This window comes from Primulina eburnea, chromosome 11, assembly GCF_022965805.1.
Source record: "Primulina eburnea isolate SZY01 chromosome 11, ASM2296580v1, whole genome shotgun sequence".
Taxonomy (NCBI): Eukaryota; Viridiplantae; Streptophyta; class Magnoliopsida; order Lamiales; family Gesneriaceae; genus Primulina; species Primulina eburnea.
The window spans coordinates 1,144,850-1,166,289 of NC_133111.1; the positions used below are offsets into that span (position 1 = coordinate 1,144,850).

The 21,440-nt window shown below is 36.6% G+C and overlaps 3 protein-coding genes and 1 non-coding gene across 4 annotated transcripts; 3 read left to right on the forward strand and 1 right to left on the reverse strand.

Moving 5' to 3' along the window:
• The first annotated feature begins 8,630 nt into the window (after positions 1-8,630).
• Positions 8,631-8,710, forward strand: TRNAL-UAG (transfer RNA leucine (anticodon UAG)). Its single transcript has one exon. It is a non-coding gene; the product is annotated as a tRNA-Leu (tRNA).
• A 119-nt stretch (positions 8,711-8,829) lies between these two features.
• Positions 8,830-11,446, forward strand: LOC140805318 (uncharacterized). The gene is made up of 5 exons (XM_073161584.1): positions 8,830-9,124; positions 9,909-10,147; positions 10,270-10,382; positions 10,717-10,857; positions 10,943-11,446. The coding sequence occupies exons 1-5, from the start codon at positions 8,896-8,898 to the stop codon at positions 11,193-11,195; spliced, it is 975 nt and encodes a 324-aa protein (XP_073017685.1). The 5' UTR covers positions 8,830-8,895; the 3' UTR covers positions 11,196-11,446.
• A 304-nt stretch (positions 11,447-11,750) lies between these two features.
• On the forward strand, positions 11,751-14,047 carry LOC140806065 (small ribosomal subunit protein uS11x). The gene is made up of 6 exons (XM_073162515.1): positions 11,751-11,919; positions 12,589-12,708; positions 12,791-12,836; positions 13,287-13,372; positions 13,452-13,581; positions 13,791-14,047. Exons 1-6 carry the CDS (start codon positions 11,917-11,919, stop codon positions 13,856-13,858), a joined length of 453 nt encoding a protein of 150 aa, XP_073018616.1. The 5' UTR covers positions 11,751-11,916; the 3' UTR covers positions 13,859-14,047.
• A 447-nt stretch (positions 14,048-14,494) lies between these two features.
• Positions 14,495-20,701, reverse strand: LOC140806062 (kinesin-like protein KIN-5C). The gene is made up of 23 exons (XM_073162505.1): positions 20,501-20,701; positions 20,273-20,402; positions 19,838-19,996; positions 19,390-19,739; positions 19,165-19,303; positions 18,962-19,059; positions 18,710-18,866; positions 18,227-18,296; positions 18,040-18,116; positions 17,843-17,896; positions 17,673-17,753; positions 17,489-17,600; positions 17,327-17,413; positions 17,066-17,241; positions 16,691-16,852; positions 16,500-16,607; positions 16,250-16,408; positions 16,088-16,171; positions 15,805-16,010; positions 15,582-15,683; positions 15,381-15,490; positions 15,079-15,230; positions 14,495-14,812 (listed from the first exon to the last, which is right to left on the reverse strand). Exons 1-23 carry the CDS (start codon positions 20,557-20,559, stop codon positions 14,615-14,617), a joined length of 3,030 nt encoding a protein of 1,009 aa, XP_073018606.1. The 5' UTR covers positions 20,560-20,701; the 3' UTR covers positions 14,495-14,614.
• Positions 20,702-21,440: the final 739 nt, after the last annotated feature.

A 21,440-nucleotide genomic window follows, 5' to 3' on the forward strand; every position in this document is an offset into this window, starting at 1 on the left:
GCCCCAACATTGTCACATTTATTCTTTGCAGATGACAGCCTTGTGTTTTTTCGGGCAACGGAAGGGGACTGTACACAAGTGAAGCAGTGTATAGATCAATATACCAAGGCGTCGGGACAACTTATCAATTTTGAGAAATCGGCCCTCTCTTTCAGCCCAAATACACACAATTCAGTGGTGGACCACATCAAACAAATTCTTACAATCCCAGTTGTGCAAGGACATGATATCTACCTCGGCCTACCTACTTTCTCAATCAGAAATAAAAAGATTCAGTTTGGTTACCTCCTGGAAAGAGTAGCAAGCAAAATTTCTGGATGGGGTAATAAGCTCTTCTCATGCGGAGGTAAAGAGACTCTTATAAAATCGGTGCTCCAAGCAATCCCATCTTATGCAATGTCTTGTTTCCGTATCCCGCATTCCCTATGTGCTAGCATCGAAAGAGAATGTGCTAATTTCTGGTGGGGTTCTGATGCTGGAAAAAGAAGACTTCACTGGAAAAACTGGGCATCATTGTGCAAACCAAAGTGCCAAGGTGGGATGGGTTTTAGAAAACTTGACATTTTCAATAAAGCTCTGCTTGCGAAACAAATATGGAGGATCATTCAAAACCCCCAATCGCTTGTTAGCAGAATTCTAAAGGCTCGATATTTTAAACACGGAGATGTTATGCAAGCAACCCTTGGAAGTAAGCCATCTTATATCTGGCGCTCAATCATTTGGAGCCGAAGTTTACTTGAGAAAGGCCTCCATTGGAAGGTGGGGGATGGAAAATCAATCAAAACTTTTCACGATAAATGGGTGCCGAGTTTCCAGAATCGCCTTGTCAACCATGGATCCCCGGAGTTGAACTCTCTTACTGTAAGCAGCCTTATAAAAAATGGAACCTGGGATCGAGAGATGGTACAGAAAGTCTTCTTGCCTTATGTCGCAAACGAGGTGCTATGTATCCCAATACCGCATGCACACACCCCCGACTCCAGATTCTGGATTTATGACGCTAAAGGAAAGTTTTCTGTCCGGGAAGGCTATAGGGCAGGAATTGGACTTCACACTCCTCCGGAAAACCAAGCGGATTTCGCTAACATAAGTTGGTGGAGGTTCATATGGACGCTAACTATTCCGCCGAAAATTCGAGTATTTTGGTGGAGGCTTTCGCATGACATTATACCAACAGAGATGAACTTGCGAGCACATCACGTTCCTACAGAGGGAGTGTGTCCATTGTGTGGGAGTGAATGTGATACTACAACTCACGCTCTGTTCTTCTGTCGAGCAATCCAAGGGTGTTGGAAGGGCCAAATGTTTAAGAAACTCTTACGACAAGTTCGACATCTGCCGACCTTGGAAATTGGACTATGGATGATGCAGCAGTTAAGCAAAACTGAGTTTGAAAGTTTTGCATGTAGGACTTGGAGCGCCTGGTATGGCCGAAACAAAGCAGTACACAACACTGAGGACAAATGTATCTCCCTGCCTAAGCAATGGGATGATCGTTACATTGAGGAGTATAGAGCAGCGTTGGTACACTGTCAAATTGATAAACAGGGGAAGGGTGTGGATTCGGATAGGATATGGATTCCACCACCAGACGGCAGTCTCCGGCTCGATGTGGATGCGGCTATCAATGATCAACAAAACGTCTATGGTGTGGCCGGTGTTCTCCGGAATACAGATGGAAACCTAGTGTTTGCCTTTGGTCAGAAGATTTTGAAACCTCTATCTGTGCTGCACGCAGAACTCTTGGCCATAAAGCTTGGGGCCCAACTTGTTCATGGTAAAGGCTTTCACCGGGTACAAATTTTTTCGGATTCACAGATGGCAGTAAAAACAATCATGGACCCATCATCTGACCTTGGATATAATGGCACATGTGCTCAAGAGATTAAGGAGCTAATTAGAGAGCCGGAAATTGTAGAAATCAAGCACGCTAGACGCTCGGCGAACGTGGTAGCTCACACTTTAGCTCATTTTGTTTTTTCCTCTCCTACACCTTTTTGTTGGGTGAACGGGGATTTTCCTGCTTGGTTGGTTAATCTTGTATCTCCGAACTCTTTTCATTGATAATAAAGATACGAGTTTACCGGTCAAAAAAAAAAAAAAAACTACACATGTTTTTTTGGATGTAAATCGGTACAAAATAGTAAAAATGAGATACAAATATATGATATTCCTAACAATTTATATCAAAATTATATATTTTATATAAGATGTAAAACAGTATATTAGTTCTTGATTTTCAACGTTTTGTAAAATATATATAAGCTTAGAGAGTGCAAAAACATTTTTTTGTGTGAACAAGATATATATTTATTATGAAATAACACATAAATATTATGAAACTTATATGTGCGATGAATTCCATCAAGACATATTTAAATTTAATATGAAAATATAAGGAAGTTAATGAATATTTATGGGGGAAGTTCTTAAAAAATAAGTTTTGTACACGTATCTATCAAAATATTAGAATTTGCTCTACAAATTTTTTTGAAATTAATTTACATGTTTGGATTGTCGATTAATTCTAATGTGGCAAGAAAAAATTAGTATGCAAGGGAACACTTCTCTTGATGGTCTTGACGAATTCAACTAGGCTTTGTCCGACAGATTGTCTCCTTCCATCAATTTTTTGTTTATTTGAAAAAAACGAGGCTTAATGATATTCTGACTTGTCGTTTTGGAATCAAATTTTTGTGTTCTTGGATCGGTATTGAATCTTATTTTGTCGATTTTTAATGTTAATATTAATACTCAAAAAAATTTATTCTGAAATCTCCGAGTTATTTAAGGTATAATCTTTCTCCTTAAAAATTTCCTATCATTACCGGTGCTCTCTGGATGCAGGGCCGATCCTAACAATTTTTGGGCCCGAGTCTAACTTTTAAAAAGAGGCATCCGAATCATAATGTGTGTTCATATTTTTTTTTTGTTCCATAGAAATTTTTCAAATTAAATCAATACGTCAAAGACAATATAAAAAACTAAAGGAATAAAAATATCAAAAATGTCCAAAATGATCACTAAAAAACATCCCACCAACACTTTTAGAGCTATAAATACTAATCAAGTCTGTATTATCAAGTTATTCAGTAATTTCTTTCTCAATCGATAACATAGTCAATCCATTCAATCTTTCTCGTGACATGGTTGATCGGAGAAAAGTTTTGATGAGCTTTATCTTTGAGAAACTTCGCTTTGCATTTGCTACTGTGACCGGGACAGTCAACAAGATTTTATAAGCAATATGAGCATTTGAAAGCCGGATAAGCATTACATCCACCAAAATTTCAGTCAAAAAAATCGTAGATATAGATACCACATAAAGCCCCGAAGAAAGTAAAAAATTACAATAAAAAATTAGAAAACCGAACAAAGCAAATACAAGAAAATAGACTTACAACTCCTCACGGGTCTTTCAATCAAACCTAGAGATGACGTCGACTGGAGTCGATTAAAGCTTGTCTGCAGATGAATATTGGGGAAGATTGAGGAATAAATCAATAACATGCTAAACAAGTTTCATTTAATAAATATTTTGGTCTATCTAATAACTAGCATTATATATAATAATTTTTTAAAAAATTTTGGGCCCCAAAAAAGAGATGGGCCTGCGTCATTGGACTCATTTGTCTTCTAACAGGCACAGCCCTTTCTGGACGTAATAACTTGTCGATTGGATCTGTGATTAGAATGAGATTTGCAAATTTGAGACTTATAATTGTTTTAATTGGATATCAATCAATCGGCTTAAAATTAATATCATTTTTCGTATGTGACAAACAAAATTAGCATTTAAGAAAATATTTATTTTGTTGGTCTTGACGAATTCAACCAGGCTTTGTAACAAATTGTCTGCTTTCATGTGTACGTCCAGCCAAAAGTTGAGCAAATAAAGTAAAAAAAAAATAGCATATTAAATCACGCAGAATCCTAGCTAAGGTCCCAAGGATTCAGTTTTCGGCCTTATTTATGCATGTTAATTCTCTCGTCCAAGATACATGTAATAATGGAAAATTCCATTCCAGATGATTTTCTTGATGATGGTTATGGTTATGGTTACGACGCTGTTATTGTTGGGTCGGGATATGGAGGTTCTGTTGCTGCTTGTCGCATGTCAAATGCAGGATTTAAAGTCTGTTTGTTAGAGAAAGGACGACGATGGCAAGCTAAAGATTTCCCTACCGACGTTTTTAGGATGATGTCTGCTGCCAGGGTGGAAAATAACAATTTCGGAATCGGCTTAGGTCCGAAGGATGCTCTGTTCCAGGTACTTGACAAGCGAGACTTCACACAGGATAGGCTTTTTATCAGTACCATTGGTTAATTACTTTGTTGTTTAATCATGATGATTGGCTTTGCTAACCTTTTGTATTTCTTGTAAATGAAAACCGCAGATATATCTCCAAGATGATTCTTTAGCAGCAATGGCATGCGGCTTGGGTGGTGGCTCACTAATAAATGCAGGAGTAATGTTACCGACACCAGTTCGTGCACGTCGAGACCCTAAATGGCCTCAGGCTTGGGAAAAAGACTGGGATATGAGTGAGGCTTCTGCTAAAAAAATGCTGAGAGTACAAAGTATCCCAGTAAAGTTTCAAAATGCTAAGATCATGGAAGATGTGATTGAAGCAGAGTTTGAGACGAGCACAGACGATCAGCTGACAGTTGGCATGAATTTTGATATCGAAGAAAAGTTGTTCCATTCAAAAAGGTCTCATGGAGCTGGAAGCTGTTTAGCTTGTGGGAACTGTCTTGCTGGCTGTCCGTACAATGCTAAAAATTCCACCGACACAACTTATCTTGCCTCAGCTGTCGAAGTACGTATATTGCTCCAACAATTTCGAAGTTTTTAAGTTTGCTTGTTCGGTTAAATAGATTTCTTATTACAGGCAGGATGTCGTATTAAAACAGAATGTGAGGTTCAGTATGTGGTAAGAAACGACGAAAAAGACTGTGTAGATGAAAGAATCCATGGAAGACCAAGGCGTAGATGGCTGGTATATCTCAACGAATTTGACTGTTTAGCAGCAGATTTTGTGGTACTCTCAGGTATACTTGCAGAACACGACTTGTAAAAGCTACACTAATTCAGCTGTCACGTAAATTTTTATGCTACTATCATCTGCAGCTGGAGTATTCGGAACAGCTAAGATACTTTTTCAATCTAAAATGAGGGGCCTACCAGTTTCGAATAAGCTTGGCTCAGGACTGAGCTTCAATGGAAATAATGTTGCTTATCTTGCTCGAAGCTCAGCTACCTTAAACAGTTATGCATTGAATAGGAAGCAACTTTCAAAGATCCCTTTTCAAGAAAGACCAGGGCCCTCGATTTCTTCCTCATTCACTTCTTCTTTGGGTTTCTCGATTCAGGTTCATGCAATACTAATTTGGGTCTTGTGGGAAAACTATGTATAAAGACGTTATGTGACTTATGTCGAATCATTTTTTCCACTTCATGCAGAGTGCAATAATTCCAACTGCATATCCGTGCTTGCTGTTTGAAGGAATGACGACTTATGGATGGCAATCTAGCTACTGGTTCTTGCACAAAATAGTCGACATGATCAAGCATTTTATAGGTTTAAAGTGCAGGCAAGCAATGGTCCTGAATGCGATGGGATATGATGACAGCAACGGGACTCTTATCTTTGAAAAGGTTACAAAAAAAATCCTCTTTAAACCACCTCACGATCCTTTATTACCACAAAAGATTGAAACTTTCAAGAAACTGGCTGACAAATTAGGAGGAACTCTTCTCATGTCGCGCTATAGAAGCACTTCAGTACATCACCTAGGAGGTTGCGCTGCAGCACAAGATATCTCCTCTGGAGTTTGTAATCCTAATGGTCAAGTTTTTGACACAACATCTCTCACTGGAGTGCACCCTGGTCTTTATATATGTGATGCCTCTGTAATACCGTGTTCTGTTGGAATCAACCCTTGTCTCACTGTTGCTGCAGTTGCTGAGCATGTTAGTCGACACCTTTTGCAGGATAATGTCAAATACAGCAGCAATTTTGTGAAAGAATGTTTTGATAGAAAACAAGATTTGATCATTAATGATGAGATGAAGAAGAGAGAAGATTCAAAAGTTATGATCAAAGAAACAATGAGAGGCCAAGTTGGTGGAATGCTATGTAGTGCACATCTCAAACTCAAGTTCAAAACGTCGCCAAATCTTCAGAAAACATGTATTCGTATGGGTAAATCACATCCTATTTTACGAGGAAAAGTTGGTGGATATGTTGTATGTAAAGGTTTAGAGATGGAGGAGCTTCATGTAATCAAAATGGAAGTAGACTTGTGTAAAACAGATAACAAGACACCGTATACGCACTATATGCACTATCATCTCCTCCTAGCTGGTTCGTCTGGATCAAGGTAAGATATTTGTATCATAGATTTTCAATCATCAGTTTCTTGAATTCAAATATCAAAGTGACATGAATAATCATTTTATTAAAGATATGTTCTTGGAGGGAACAAAATATTGAACCCTTATCTCCTAGCACTTAATGCATGGAGAGAATCCACGACGCTGCATGTTTCTTTGAGAAAAATCACGAAGAGCCTCCCAGAGGAACAAACAAGTATAAAGGGGGAGCTTCATATTTCTTTTACAGAAATTCTGAAAAGCTTGTACAGCCTTGAAGGTGGAAGCAGAAGCAAATTTATGCGTATTTTTATGCGATCTCTATTTAGGACGTATATCTTACAAAAACCTCGAGAAAGTCATGCAGATTTCTCCCCCACTAAACTAGTTCGTGGATCATATCCTAGAAGTACAAATCATGAAATAATTACAGGTACTCGCAGTTGCAACAGTATTTCGAATTCTTATATATAAAGCTAAAAAAAATCAACTTACCAAATTTCAGAAGATGGTTTTGAAATTCGTTGTCAACACTGGGAGTGCAGCCACCATATTCCATCAGAATCTGCAAAAAAACCCTACCCTGTATTGCTTATAAACGGTTATTCGACCGAAAGCTTTTGTTTATCAACTGAACCAAAAGATCTTGTCAGAACTTTACTTCAAGAAGGGCATGATGTGTGGTTATTGCATGCAAGATTACACTCATTGAATCCTCCAAACAACTTTTCAATCAAAGACATAGGGAAAGTAGACATACCAGCAGGTGAACTTACATAAAAATAGCACATTTCCCTCTTTATTTTTCTCTAAGTAGCTCAAGAGTGGTTTACTTATTGACGCTCTTCACCTTTTTTTCCTGCAGGATTAACTATGATTTCCAAGTTTTACGGAGAACCTATAAAAGTACATGTAGTTGCACATTGTGTGGGAGGACTGGCCATTCATATTGCACTAATGGGAGGCTATGTCTCAGCCAAGAAGATAGCTTCTTTGTCATGCACCAACTCTTCAATGTTCTTCAAGCTCACCACATCATCTTTAATCAAAATGTGGCTTCCCCTTGTTCCAGTAAGCAAATCCACGTTTCTCAGCTAGTTTGGTACTAACACTTGTACCTGTGATGAAGATATTTATTTCTTGACTGATCTAAGATAATTTTTCCTTGCTTCCAAATCACTCACTAATTCTAAAAATAACAGCTTTTTTTTACATCTTTGCAGATCTCCATGGCAATAATGGGCAGGGATAGCAAATTACCACTGCTTCAAGCATCAACCTCTAGCCTTAGGCATAGGTTCCTGAAATCAATAGCACGTTTGCTACCACGGTATGAAAGATGCATCTGTGACGAATGTGAGGTCTTTTCCGGCATATTCGGAAACACTTATTGGCACCAAAACATAAGCCATACAATGCATTATTGGATGAACAAAGTGAATCTAAGACAACTTCCAATGGCTGCATTTCCACACCTCAGAAAGATCTGCACCGCCGGTTTTATAGTGGATGAAAATGGCAAAAACTCATATCTGATACACCCTGAGAGAATGGCAGTGTCGACTCTTTACATATCCGGTGGACGTTCCCTCCTTGTGACACCCGAAACCTCATTTCTCGCTAATAAATACATGAAGTTGCACCAGCCTTCCCACAGACATGAAAGAGTGGTAGTAGAAGGATACGGCCATTCTGATCTCTTGATTGGCGAGGAGTCTAATGTAAAAGTTTTTCCTCACATTATAAGCCATATCAGATTGGCAGAAAAGGAAAAAGATTCTTCGGTGAGTTTAACAGTGAAGAAGTACAAGAAAGATGTCTTGGAATGGAGCAAGGATCCATACGAGGATAGAAGAAGATTTGGAGATTGGGCTTTTAACTTGATCGCCATCATATTAATTGTGCTGTTTTTTAAAGGCTTAATTTCACAGTTGTTTTCAAATTTTATGCAAATCTATTTTGGGCTCATAATCATATTATTTTTTATGTTGTGTTTGAAATAATATAGGAATTAAGGTGGTACAAGTCTCCAGTTCCAAGAATATCTAGTATGGATGTTATCTTAGCTACTTCATTGATGCTCTTTTGTCAATTCATCTCGTTTGAGACTTAAATTTTCTTTTCAGCTAAATTTTCTTCTTTCATATATCATTTTCTTATTTTAAAAAATATGATATTATCATATGCGGTTATTTTGCCGAAAATTTATATAAATATGTTATAAGTATTTATCAACAAAAAAGTAGAAAAACAAGACAGTTTGGCCGAGTGGTCTAAGGCGCCAGATTTAGGCTCTGGTCCGAAAGGGCGTGGGTTCAAATCCCACAGCTGTCATATTCTTTTTCTACAATTTATTAATTTGATTATTTTTTAAAAAAATAATTTATATTTTCTATTTTCCCATCTTTATCCCTAAAATCTCTTTGTGTGCCATTTATATCCCTCATCAATGTATCCTCCCTCAAATCACCACCAATTCACCGTTTATTCCCAAATCCAGCGTAATTAGTGAGTGAAAAATGTCGAGAAGAACCGTTTTGAGTCGCCTCGTTCACCGGGTGATGGCCGCTCCGGCACCGGCCCTCCACCACTGTACTCGAAGAATTCAAACCCTAGCCTTTGAAGAGATCAAAGCCTCCCCGGAAAAACCACACCAATACACGGCGATGATACTTCACGGCCTCCTCGGATCCGCTCGAAACTGGCGTTCTTTCTCACGCTCCCTTGCTGCATCCCTATCCCCCGCACGTATGTCCATATTTTACGTTCCATACTTATCTTTTACGTACTATTTTGGCCGAATCTTCATGCGAGTCTAGAAATCGTTTTCTCTTGTTTTTATCACCTCAAACCTACAAACACAGACTGATGACTCGAAAAAGAAATGTTCTTAAGCATTGCTGTAAGAACTAAATTAGTTCCTGCACATATATGTAATGTAGAATTTTATAGCCAAAGGTTAGGGGTATGATGCCTTTGCCTTACTATGCTGCTCAAGCATTTGAATCAGTGTTTCTTATCATTTATTGTGATATAAATTTTAGGACAGCTTAGTACCAAAATGATTGGGATGCACTTGTGCTATTCTGACAAGATATGTGAGTTGCTCACTGAAACAATCGGAACCAATCTGTATGACTGCAAGTTCGCACAATTGAACATAGCTGAATGCTTTCTCAGGTCTTTCTCATTTCCGAAAGACAATAGAATCGGGAGGAGACAATTAATCAATGACTTTTGACGTGTCGTTAGCAAGGTCAATACAATCATTATTTGTGCGAGCCAGTGTGAATAATAAATGCACTTAAAAGATAATCTGAGGGTTTTTGGCATGTCTTCACTCTGACTACATTTTCCATTCAAACAGATCTCAACGATGTATCGTGAATTGATGAAGATCTCACTTTTGAATGTATTGGTTGTGTTTATTATACTTGTCAATGTTTTATTTTGGAGTATGTGCGTAACCAAAGGACAGGGGACATAGCTCACATTCTCAGATATGATTGATCATTTAGAGTGATATGAACAGAATGGAGGATGGTGCTTGTGGATTTGAGGAACCATGGGAAGTCAGCTGAACTAGATGGGTTTTTGCCCCCACACAATTTGGAAAATGCGGCAAAAGATCTGGCCAATTTGGTGAGATCTCAGGGCTGGGATTGGCCCGATGTTGTTGTGGGTCATTCAATGGGTGGAAAGGTTGCTTTGCAGTTTGCTCAAAGTTGTGCAAATGGGGATTATGGGGACATTGATGGCTTGCCCAGACAGGTAATTCCTTCTACGAAAAAAAAACACTTTTTTCATGCTTATGATCTCTATGAAATCTTGATATTCTGGATAGCTTTGGATTTTGTGTGGGCTAACTGATGTGTGAAACTGTTGCAGAACAGCTGTGGGTACTAGACTCTGTCCCTGGTCAAGTAAGCCGAGACAACAGTGATGGTGAGGTGGAGAAAGTATTGCAAACTTTGCAGAGTCTGCCTTCAACTTTACCCTCTAGGAAGTAATGTCTCTTTCCTTTCATATTTTCTATCCAGAAGCACCATCTTTTTTTGGGTGTCCAGTCGAAATACAGTGGAAAAAGTTGTTGGGTTTTTGCACATACTCTTTATTTTATGCTTTTAACTGGCAATTCTATGGGGGTTGCAGGCAAACTTTAAATTTTTCATGATTGAGAAGGCGATTTGTTTTATTTTTCTTTCTGTATGCGAGGAAGGTGGGTTGAGTTGGCGTTACTAATATCTCACTTCTGTCAAATAATTTCTTGAATGTTTTTAACGTTCTATATATTTTCCCCCATGTTATTGTCATGAAATTGGTTGTGTTCCTGGTTTAAGGTGGCTGGTAGATCACATGCTTCAGCTTGGGTTTTCGAATTCGTTATCACAGTGGATTGGTAGCAACCTTAAAACATCAGGAAAAGAAGTTACTTGGGCTTTCAATCTCGAAGGAGCTGCCCAGATGTTTCATTCTTACGGGTATAGAATCACAATCGAGTCTTGGTGAATATCATCAACGGATTTAATGTTAACACAAAACGTGTATTTTCCATGTACGATGTAGAGAAATGGATTACTGGCCCCTATTGGAGAACACACCCAAAGGCATGGAAATAGCCATTGTGCGTGCAGAGAAGAGCGACAGATGGAACGCAGACGTAATAAAGCAACTAAATAACATTTCTTCTAAAAGAGTCGACGAAACAAAAGGGAAAGTCTCGTATCATGTTCTTCCTAATGCAGGCCATTGGGTTCATGTTGATAATGCCAAAGGGCTTCTTGAGATTATTGCCCCCAAAGTTGCATCATTGGTTTAGCCACCTCCTCGTTTTCAGAGTTCAGAAGCCGGTTCAAGAAATAACCCTCGTTTTTATTATTATTAAATTAAGATGTCAAGTAAGATATATACCTTTTTCTAAGTAATAATTCAGTTTTCGTGGAGCTTTGTTGAATGTTCGCCGGGGCTTAACAATTTTTTATTATCTCCGAGTCTGTTGAGTGACGTTTTTTAACGTTTATACGTGAACAATACATGTTATAGTGTGTTGAATATCATTCAAAATAAGAAAATTTTGATATGCCAAATATTATAGCCTCGATGGATTTTACAATTGGTCAACATTTTACCTTCAGTAATTGAATGCTTTCTCAAGTGTTTTAGATTAAGAAGTTTATTGGATGTTTCGCTGTGTGTTATGTTTGAAATAACCATGTGAATATTATTACAACAAGTCTAAAATAATTACCTTGGAAACAAAAACAATGTACTATTGGACTCATTTCACCGACACATAAAATAGTTGCTCTACCCAAATCATTTGATCCTAAATTGTAATTGCAAATACTAAATGATACAATTGTAAATTATACAAAGAAAGACGGGGGTATTTACGGTACACCGCATTTATCTCTGGTTTCCGAACCCTAAATATAAAGATCGAATCACTAAGTCGCTATGATCTGTGGCCATTAGGGTTTTTCAAAGAGAAAATCGGAAGCAGCGTAGCTACATTATCCTCTCCCATCAGTACTGCAGCAATGGTAGGCTCCCCTTTCATCCAAACAACACACACAAGAACACATGTTCATTTTTAATACAATATTTTATTAGTCTATAAAGATTTTCGGTGCTGTTTTTTTTTTTTTGGCATCTTTGATTCCGAGTGCGTATATCGTCGTCGAACCGGTCTTATTTGATTTTTTGGATTTACGATACTTAAATTTTTAAAAGATTATTTAATTGTACACAACGTAGAAATTTCTGCCATGTGTTCTTGGATTAATAATAAATTAATTAAGTTGCAAAAATTCTCTTTCGATGGCTTGGATTGTAGTCTATCGAAATATTTATTTGGGCAATACTTTCTGATGTATGTTTTTCTGTGAAAGTATTCAGAAAATTTCTTCTTCGGTATTGTATTTATCCCGTGGATTGATTTATGGAACTTAATCTTCTTCAATTATTTATTCACCTGATAAACTTTAGTTGACAGTTGCATTTACTGGTAGTAATTGCTGTCAAAATGGCTATTATAAAAATATGTTCTCGTCTTTTAGGTGTATTGTGTTTAGAGGTTTGATTTTTTCTCTTGGTATGAGAAAACTTTGTTTTTCATTTAGTGATACTGATCTTCTGCTAATATCTCGAATCTGCTTATTTATTTTGCAATTACTGCATTTAATTTACAATCTTCGTTTTGGGTTTGACAGTCGAAAAGGAGGACCAGAGAGCCCAAAGAGGAGAATGTAACTCTTGGACCTGCCACCAGGGATGGAGAAATAGTGTTTGGCGTTGCACACATCTTTGCCTCATTCAATGATACCTTCATTGTGAGTATATTGGTAAACTGCTATTGTACGTATTTTTTGTTGTTTTGGATGGTTTTACTTGATTGATGTTTTTTGCTTGCAGCACGTGACTGATTTATCTGGAAGGGAAACCTTGGTTCGTATCACAGGTAACAGTCAACTTTTGGTTTTTTCGCCTTTTATTGTATTTTTTCCTCCAATTGTTTCTACATTATTGGATTCAATCACTATTAAATTTTATAACCTTATTTCTGATAATTGGTTTCCATTCAATATAATACTTCTAAATATACCTTTGGTGATCACGTTTCTGTTTACTAGAGTAAATGTGATACAATGTATTTTTGTAATACAATTCATTCAATATCAGTGATTTACACTCGGTGTCTGTTTTACACTCGAGGTCTGTGTAACGAAACAATTGTTATTACTTATTAGTAGCATTTTACTAAAACTTCATTATTTAAGTTGAAGAGTATGATATTTGCTATTTTATACTGGAAAATGATTTAATGCGTAGCCACTTTTATAAATACATTGATGAACTTAGTTTCTGGTGCACTTACATTTGTTATTTGTCCAAATGTACAATATTACAGGTGGTATGAAGGTGAAGGCTGATAGGGATGAGTCCTCTCCTTATGCAGCCATGCTTGCAGCACAAGATGTTTCTCAGCGATGCAAGGTTTTAGAATCTTCTATCATCGTTGTGTTATTCTAGTTTATACCTGTCATTGTCAGTTACTAATGCTTGCGATCCCCAGGAACTGGGAATCAATGCTCTTCATATTAAGCTTCGTGCCACTGGAGGCAACAAGACTAAGACTCCTGGTCCTGGTGCTCAATCTGCTCTTAGAGCCCTTGCTCGCTCTGGCATGAAGATTGGTCGGATAGGTAATATTATTTCCTGATATTCATTATTAATTAAAGAACGGTTCTTTTTTGCATTTTATAGTTTGATTTCTTCATAGCTCATACCTATTCCATGTTAGATGTAGATTAGTACGTGTGCTTTTCATTGTCCATGTTCAGTTGTTCTTTTCCTTCTTCATCTCTATCAGTTGAATTGTTTGTTTTTGCTTCTTTTTTTTTATTTATTTCAGAGGATGTGACTCCAATTCCCACCGACAGCACCCGAAGAAAGGGTGGTAGAAGAGGAAGGAGGCTTTAATATGTCATCTGTCACCACACTTGCTTGCTGCTATTTTGAGATATTTTTGTTAAATTGCAAGTTTCGATCTTTATTATGTAGTGTTTGAACAATTTGTAGTTTAAACATGAATTATTTCAACGGGTTACCCTCTGAAGCTTTGAGAACCGATGTCATCCGTGTTTGTTTCCTTTCACCGATGATTTTGTACTTGTTTGTCATTTTCTGGTTTTAGATGCATGACAATGTTGCAACGGTTAGCGAAATTAAGTTGTCATCTTACGCCATTAGCAACATCTTTAGATAATTTCTTGAATTATGGGAATATTAATGTTTGCCTCTGTTGCCTGCAAAATGCTAAAGAGGATATAATACTTCCCTATATCAATTGCCATACAAACTTTGTCAGCTGCAGTACATTTTTTGCAGTTGATTTTCATTGCTGGTACATACTATTGTTGCCTTTCATTGTTGTAAGTTTGCCTTGAGAAAGTTCTCTTATTTACAAATCTTTTATTTACTTCATTGATATTTTTTTTTTTACTTTTTTTGTCATCTAATTATCTCTGCTTTTCAAAGATGGGCATCTATCTCTCAAAATATAAACAGCAATTTTGCACACCTATCGTTACAAATGCACCTGTTGGGGTTTACACACCTATAAACCAACCTCGAATTCCAATATATATCAATTTCATACGTCGGGTGGGATGCATGTATGAAAAATACAAATACAAAGAGAGAGAAAACATCAGGCTACAACATTGATTGCATTTACTAATTAATCTGTGAAAGAGGGGCTCGAGGAATCAGAGATGGCTTTATTTCCTTCACTTGGAATGATTCTGATGAATCGTTTTCCCGAAATTCTTCTTGAAGAACTTCCATTGGCATTGCTCGAAGGGCCTCGATGGTGCCCTGGCTGGGAATGTTAGACTCACACCGAATTGGAGTCGTCCCTGTCGGCTCATAATCCTAGCATCAGAAAATAAATTGAATTACTTTCCACAGGGATAAAACTAATAATTGAAAATACTCAAGTATTAAAGTAACTACGTTAATCAATTGCTAGATAAAAGAGTTCTAGCTGGTACATTTTTATGTCGACCGATAATATTCTGAACTGATGTATTGATGTGATCGTAAACACACTATATGTTATGTGACATCAATGTATATGTTGGGAACATATAACATTTTTCACCAACAGTTTCTAACATCCGAGTCAGAATTGAACATACCATATATTTTTGCCTGAAAGTATCAACGGCATGATGTTCAATAGATGCTGACTGCTGGGAATGATCTCTCTGAAGGTTATCAAGTGTTTCTGAATGAGCTTTAGAATTAGTCAGAATTTCAGAAACAGACGTTCTCTCCTGCTCTGATAAACCTGGAATTAAGTGAAATACAGCTAAAAATAAGACAAAAGCATCCCGATTTGCACAATATTTCAACATGTCTGGATCGCCCTGGCCATGTGAACCTTCAACACGAATGGGAGTAATCAAAACAGAAACTTGCTGAAGCAAGTACAACTAACCATCAAAATACTGTATTATATCTTCGCTATTTGTTTTGATATCTTCCTCAACAGTAATTCTTGCAGCTTCTATTTCACCATTATGTCGTTCATTACCCTCGCATATGTTCCTGAAACATGAGTTCTTAAAATGTAAAACAAGTATTTTAGCTTTGATCACTCCTAGGAAAAAAAAAGCATTCGTCAGTGAACTGAACAAACCTAACGTTTTCAGCAATTGCTAAGGCATGTTGGCTTCCCATATCACTTAATGATTCTTGTGTTTTTTGCCACCGTTTCAAAGCATCGTCAGCATTGTTGAAGCTGAAAATCAAGAGGAAACAAATTCAAGAGACTAAAAATCAAGAGTAAATATGCAAATAATGCTCGAAGTGGAGCAGTGCACATTGACACTAAAAATAACCGCATTAAAAGTTTTTCTGACCATTTCTGCAGAAGTAACTCCATACGACAATGCTTAGCTGCAGAAAAGTCAGCATTGTCCTTAAAGTTAGTCTCTGCTTGTGTAAAAGAATCCTGCCATTTCCTTTTTAAATCTGTGGTAATGCCATCCATTGTTGAAACATGTCCTTCTAAGAACATCTTGTTTCCAATTACAGTTTCTTTTATATCACCAAGCCTCGCATCCACCTATCAGAAACCCATTAAGGTGTTCACATAAAAAATCAAAGAGAAAAAAACAAATAATGTAGCATCTAAGAGCAAACCATCTCTTTCTGACGACGCATGCAATCAGAGACAAGAGTAGTCACATCAGCGATAAGCTTCTCCGCAACTGATCTTGATTGATCCTGCAAACACAACAAAATTGCCATGTAAAGCTAAAATAAATAATAGTTTGAAATCGACATAGATTTTGATTTGTAAACCTCGTAGGACTTGTGAAATTCAGCAATACACTTGGTTTGAATTTCATCAACTTGAGTTACATGGCGTTGAAGTGCTTTTGATTCTTCTGAAAGCTTATCAATGAATGCATTAAGGGATCCTGATGTCTCCATCAATTGCCCTACACTGGCATTAAATCTCTGCAAATATTACAAGTAATAACATATAATGATAAGGTTGAACCAAGAAGAAATTAAAAATTGACTCGAAAGATCCAATAAACATGCAAACCTGCCGTAGCTCACTCGCCAAATTAGTCATTTCCCCCTGATGGTTAGACAGAGTTTCTTGAAGATCATTGAAAATTGAATTCACTTCTACAGCCTCTGTAGCTAAAAACTATATTAAGGATAAAGAGGGTGAGTTACAACTATACAAGGTAACATTACAGTTATTAAGCCAGTACAAACAAAAGTTCTTACTTCTTGACAAGCCTTATAATTAGAAGGTGCCAAAACCGAAAGTTCCTCCAAAGCAGCATTTGAACCACCTTTGTGTAGCCGGACAACTTCTTGTATAGCCTCAAAATGTGATGAATACAAAGCCTTCGAGACATTAACTTTATTTTTTAACTCTTTGGCAGCCTATGACAAAAACAATTTGTAGAATAAATATTCTCAAGCCTTTGATAAAACTGGAAAATTAAAATGCTACTCATCAAAAATAATTTCAGGCACAACACGCTCTAAACTTGAAATAAAGATATTTCAAAGATCCCAGAAGTTGACCATATAAAAATGACAATAATGTAAAGATAAGTAAAAAGTTAAAAATTGAGTCAAAGATGGTTTTACCACCTTGTCATGTATTTCAAGAAAGGAAATACAGAGATTGTCAACAAGTTGAAGGTGTTGATTTTGTTGAGAAAAAGATGCAGCCAGCAAGTTGCCAAGAGTCTCAAGTTGTTTGGCAAGTTCAGCTTGAAAACTATTCACAATAGACCTGTTATATGAATTCAATTCGTCCTCTCTGGCTGTGAAAGTAAAATTAAAAGTAATGAGTTGCGCCCTTCAAGGTTAATTGTGTTGAAAATATTAAATGACAGAAAAACTACCAACCAATTTTGAGGAAAAGCGAGGAGTTATCCTTGTGTGATTTTTCCAAGTCAGCGCGCAAAACACATGCTTGATGAGCCAGCGCATTTTCTGTTTCCACTCCAACAAAATTTACATATCTCCAGAAAGGTATAAAAATCTAGTACTATAGAAGTGGTAAAATACCAGATTTTTTTTGTTCTAATATGATGAAGTCTCTCTCCTTGAGAGAATAATGGCATCGACGTAACTCATCCTCAGTGCTTTCCAACAATATGCTAGTATGGTTCAAATCTTTCTGAAAACAACTCCGAGTAAGAAGCAGCAAATTAAATCATTATGATTACACCATACATGGAAGATAACTTACCTGTGTCACCTCAAGTTTGTTGCTCAAATAAGAGCATTGTTGGACCTGAGCATTATATTTGCAATGTAATTCCTCAATTTGCTGTGTAAAATGACCAAACAGATTCAGCACGCTTTCATAGGAATGCCTACAGTTTACATTTTTTTGTATAGAGCCTCTCTCAAGCTGACCTTCTGTTGATTTTCGATTGTTGATCCCAATTGTTCGATCTGATCAGCCATAGCCTAAATGGAGTAATTCATTAGGATAATAGGTTTTAGATAATGAAAAACAACGCATCTAAAAGCATGCCATAACAACACATAAGAGAGCCAGAGTTTAGAAATCAGCATTAGATCACAGCGTTTAATATGCGACAGTACAGTACCTTTCTCTCACTCTCCTCCTGATAATATCGCTCCTTAGGAATGTAGACTCCATTTTTCTCTCTTGCAGCATAAACCTCTACACAGAAAGAAAATGAGGCACAGAGGGTAAAATTGCAAGAAACTCGACTTTTGAAGGCCTATTGATAAGTCGAGATATACATCACATCATAACAACAAAACCTTTACCTCCCTTAAGCCGCTCAATTTCACCATATAGATCTTTAATCAGAGTTGATTTCATCATCTTCTGATTCACCTACAGGTTCAAAGAAAATATCTCAAAAATTAAAAATTTCAAAACTGTTTATGTTTTAGAAACCAATGCACAGATGAAAGACCACCGTTTGAATTAATCTTTACATTCATGAGATAGCTAAATAGATTCTTTGACAGTTTGCCACTAACTATATCATGAATCAAAACAAGAAAGTAAGGTAGAACTCGAAATTCAAAACTCATTCAGATCGATAGGCACCGTTCCGTTAATTAATTATCATAAATGATGGTGATATCTGACAAGAAAATAAAAGAGTGAAAGATGGATTTCAAGGAAATATCTTCACTCAAAAAACAGATGCAAGAACATAATATTTCCATGAAAGCTGCATGAACAATCAAATTTAAGGAAACATTTAACAGCGGATAAATATGTAAAAGCTTCAATAAAACCTCTGGTTTATTCTTTATATTCTTAGCCCTATGAGCATAATCTAAAGTGCTAAGGGTCTCCTCAAGACAATGAACTGCAGGTGACACTGTGGCAATGATGCAGGTCTTGGTTCTTCCTCCCAAGGAATCACGAAGTAATCGTGTGAGCTTGCTGTCCCTGTCAAAGGAGTTAGTAGAGAGGGTCAAGAGATAAATACTTCTCAACCAAAGATATTTGAAGGAAAGAATAAATTTAATAACTCGAAGTTTAACCTGTATGGAATATGTCCAAGATGCTCGACGAGTGCATTTATTACTCTTCCTAATGTAAGCAAACTTTTATTTATTTCCCCTGCTTCTCTTGCCCTACCCTGCACATATTCTAAAGATATTAGGATTTAGGATAATTCAAAAGTTCAATGACAAAGAAAACTTACAAAATAAGGATACCTACTTTATGCAGAAGCCAAACTTACCTCCCTGGCACCAGAACGAGAGATGTTCTCCGAACCAGCTAAATCAACCAGATTCAACTTGCCACATTTAATCAATTCTTCACCTTCTGGTGTAGCTTCCTTTATATGTATTGTTATAGAAAACAGAGAATGCGATCGACTGAAATTAAAAAAGAATTGTAATAATATCATTTTGAGAGTCTCGGAACACTATCACACAACTAGAAGCAGAGAAATAACAAGAACCTTGATTGCTTATTCAGTAAGGTTTCAGCAGTTCTGCGTTTAGCAGATCCCCGTTCAAGTAGAGTGAAAATCTCCGATGCACTAGCTACAATTTCCTCTTCCAGTCCTCTAACAAGAACACCACCTTTCCCATCTTCCATGAGTGGCAATAGCTTTTTCTGCTTGTCCTCCATGGTAACTCTAGACATGTCTTCCGGCGCTAACAAGTCGGTTATTTCTTCATTATACAGCTCCAAGAAAGTAACTTTCACACTGTATTCTGCGTTCTGACTCTCTAAAGTGTCAAATATTTGCTTTACAGCTCGCGGTATAACTCCTGCTTCTGGAGGCAATTCTCCATTAGGACCACTCTGCAATATTAAGCAATAATGTAAATTAAATCCAAGGCTAGTCCTAGTGATGCAATAAAACACAATATGGATCAGTAGAATTATAACAAACTAAGTACCTTTGACCTCTTACATTCACCCTCCATCGTATAAGTTTTTCCCGTGCCAGTCTGTCCGTAGGCAAAGATGGTACAATTAAACCCTTCCAAAACCTCATTAACTATGGGAACAACTGCTTGTTGATAAAGATCACTTTGTTGGGCATTAGGGCCAAAGACCTGAACAACAAAGATTAGTTAAGTGCATCTTATAAAGCGCTTATTTGAGCATGTTATAATTTTGTGCATTAACATTCAAAACTCTAAATAGTGTATTTACTTGACAACAGTTTCTATACCCACACACACCGCAGTTTTCCATATAGACACAAGAAGTGTAAATCACCTTTACTGCAAAAATACAGCGAGTTTATGAATTTGCACAACCCATATTAAGATAATTGTTTACAGAATCACTGAGAAGAAACTCCATAACAGGAAAATAAACACAGTCACCTTGTCAAAAGTAAAAACCCGATCCAAGTGTTTGCCTGCGATATTCTGCGAAACGGAGACCTCTCTTAAGAACTCATTGCAAGTCACCACCTGCGGCGCATTATTCCGCAACTCGTCCTCGCTGAAAGGCCTATTACATACACCAAAAACACCAACACGAATCTAACAGTAATGCCAAAACACCAATAAATAAATAAAAACTCTTGCGTCAAATCAATAACACATTACCTGCACCGAAGCAGCACCTGAACATTTACGCTCTTTTCTTTCTCATGACGATTCGACATCCTTGAACGTGTGCCTGTGAAATTTGTGTTAGAATGAATCCTCAGATCTCACTCTGAGTCCGTGAGGGAAAGAAGAGGAGCGGGATGGATTGGGGAATGAATTTTGAAATTTTGAGGAGCCGTTTCGGAGCGCCAGCTGTTTATATTTGACCCGAAGATGAATTTGGACATTCAATGGATTAATTTATGCGAGAATTCCATGGGCTTGTTTATTCTACCCGGATTTGTTTGGACACAAATTGGGCCGTGTTGGCCCAAACCAATATAATTTATTTGCCCAAATTTCAGACAAAAACTTAAATTCTTCTTCTTCTTTTTTCCTTTTTTTAAAACTCAAAATTTCATGAAATATATTACTCTTCAACTAAAAATATAGCAAATAATTTAAATTTTTAATTTTAATAAGATAAAATTAAAGTTATAGTTGCATCATAATGATTTGTTAATTTGATTCAAAATTATAAATTGGGATTTATTTTTTATTTACATTAGTGTACCAACGATTTTATAATTTATTGGATTTATATTTAAATAAGGATCAAAATATAATTATAAGAAATAGTGAGGGAGTATAATGTAATTTTGATACATGAATTGAAAAAGAAAAAGAAAAAGAAAGGAAAAAACGATCAATTAAGAATTTAACATACAACTTGATGTTTAAAAACAAAAAACTCTATTTGCTAAGCTACATATGACTTGCATTAAATTTTTAACATTTTATTAATATATATAAGTATCAAAACAGACCATAATACCAAAAATTAGTTACTCTAAGTGTCTCAAACTTAATAATATAACTAGTAAAAGATGCACATATGTTGCATGTGTTATTATTATTTTTAATTTGATCAAATAATACTAAACAATTAATACAAAAT

Excerpts from the sequence above, each read along its gene's own strand:
- LOC140806062 (XM_073162505.1), bottom strand. The coding sequence starts at position 20,559 with ATGTCGAATCGTCATGAGAAAGAAAAGAGCGTAAATGTTCAGGTGCTG. Across the intron at positions 19,304-19,389 it reads TTACTGAATAAGCAATCAAG|TCGATCGCATTCTCTGTTTT; the intron begins GTTCTTGTTATT and ends TTTTAATTTCAG. Across the intron at positions 16,011-16,087 it reads TGCGTCGTCAGAAAGAGATG|GTGGATGCGAGGCTTGGTGA; the intron begins GTTTGCTCTTAG and ends GGTTTCTGATAG.
- LOC140806065 (XM_073162515.1), top strand. Across the intron at positions 13,373-13,451 it reads ATGTTTCTCAGCGATGCAAG|GAACTGGGAATCAATGCTCT; the intron begins GTTTTAGAATCT and ends TGCGATCCCCAG. Across the intron at positions 13,582-13,790 it reads CATGAAGATTGGTCGGATAG|AGGATGTGACTCCAATTCCC; the intron begins GTAATATTATTT and ends TATTTATTTCAG.
- LOC140805318 (XM_073161584.1), top strand. The coding sequence starts at position 8,896 with ATGTCGAGAAGAACCGTTTTGAGTCGCCTCGTTCACCGGGTGATGGCC. Across the intron at positions 9,125-9,908 it reads TGCATCCCTATCCCCCGCAC|AATGGAGGATGGTGCTTGTG; the intron begins GTATGTCCATAT and ends TGATATGAACAG. Across the intron at positions 10,858-10,942 it reads CAGATGTTTCATTCTTACGG|AGAAATGGATTACTGGCCCC; the intron begins GTATAGAATCAC and ends TGTACGATGTAG.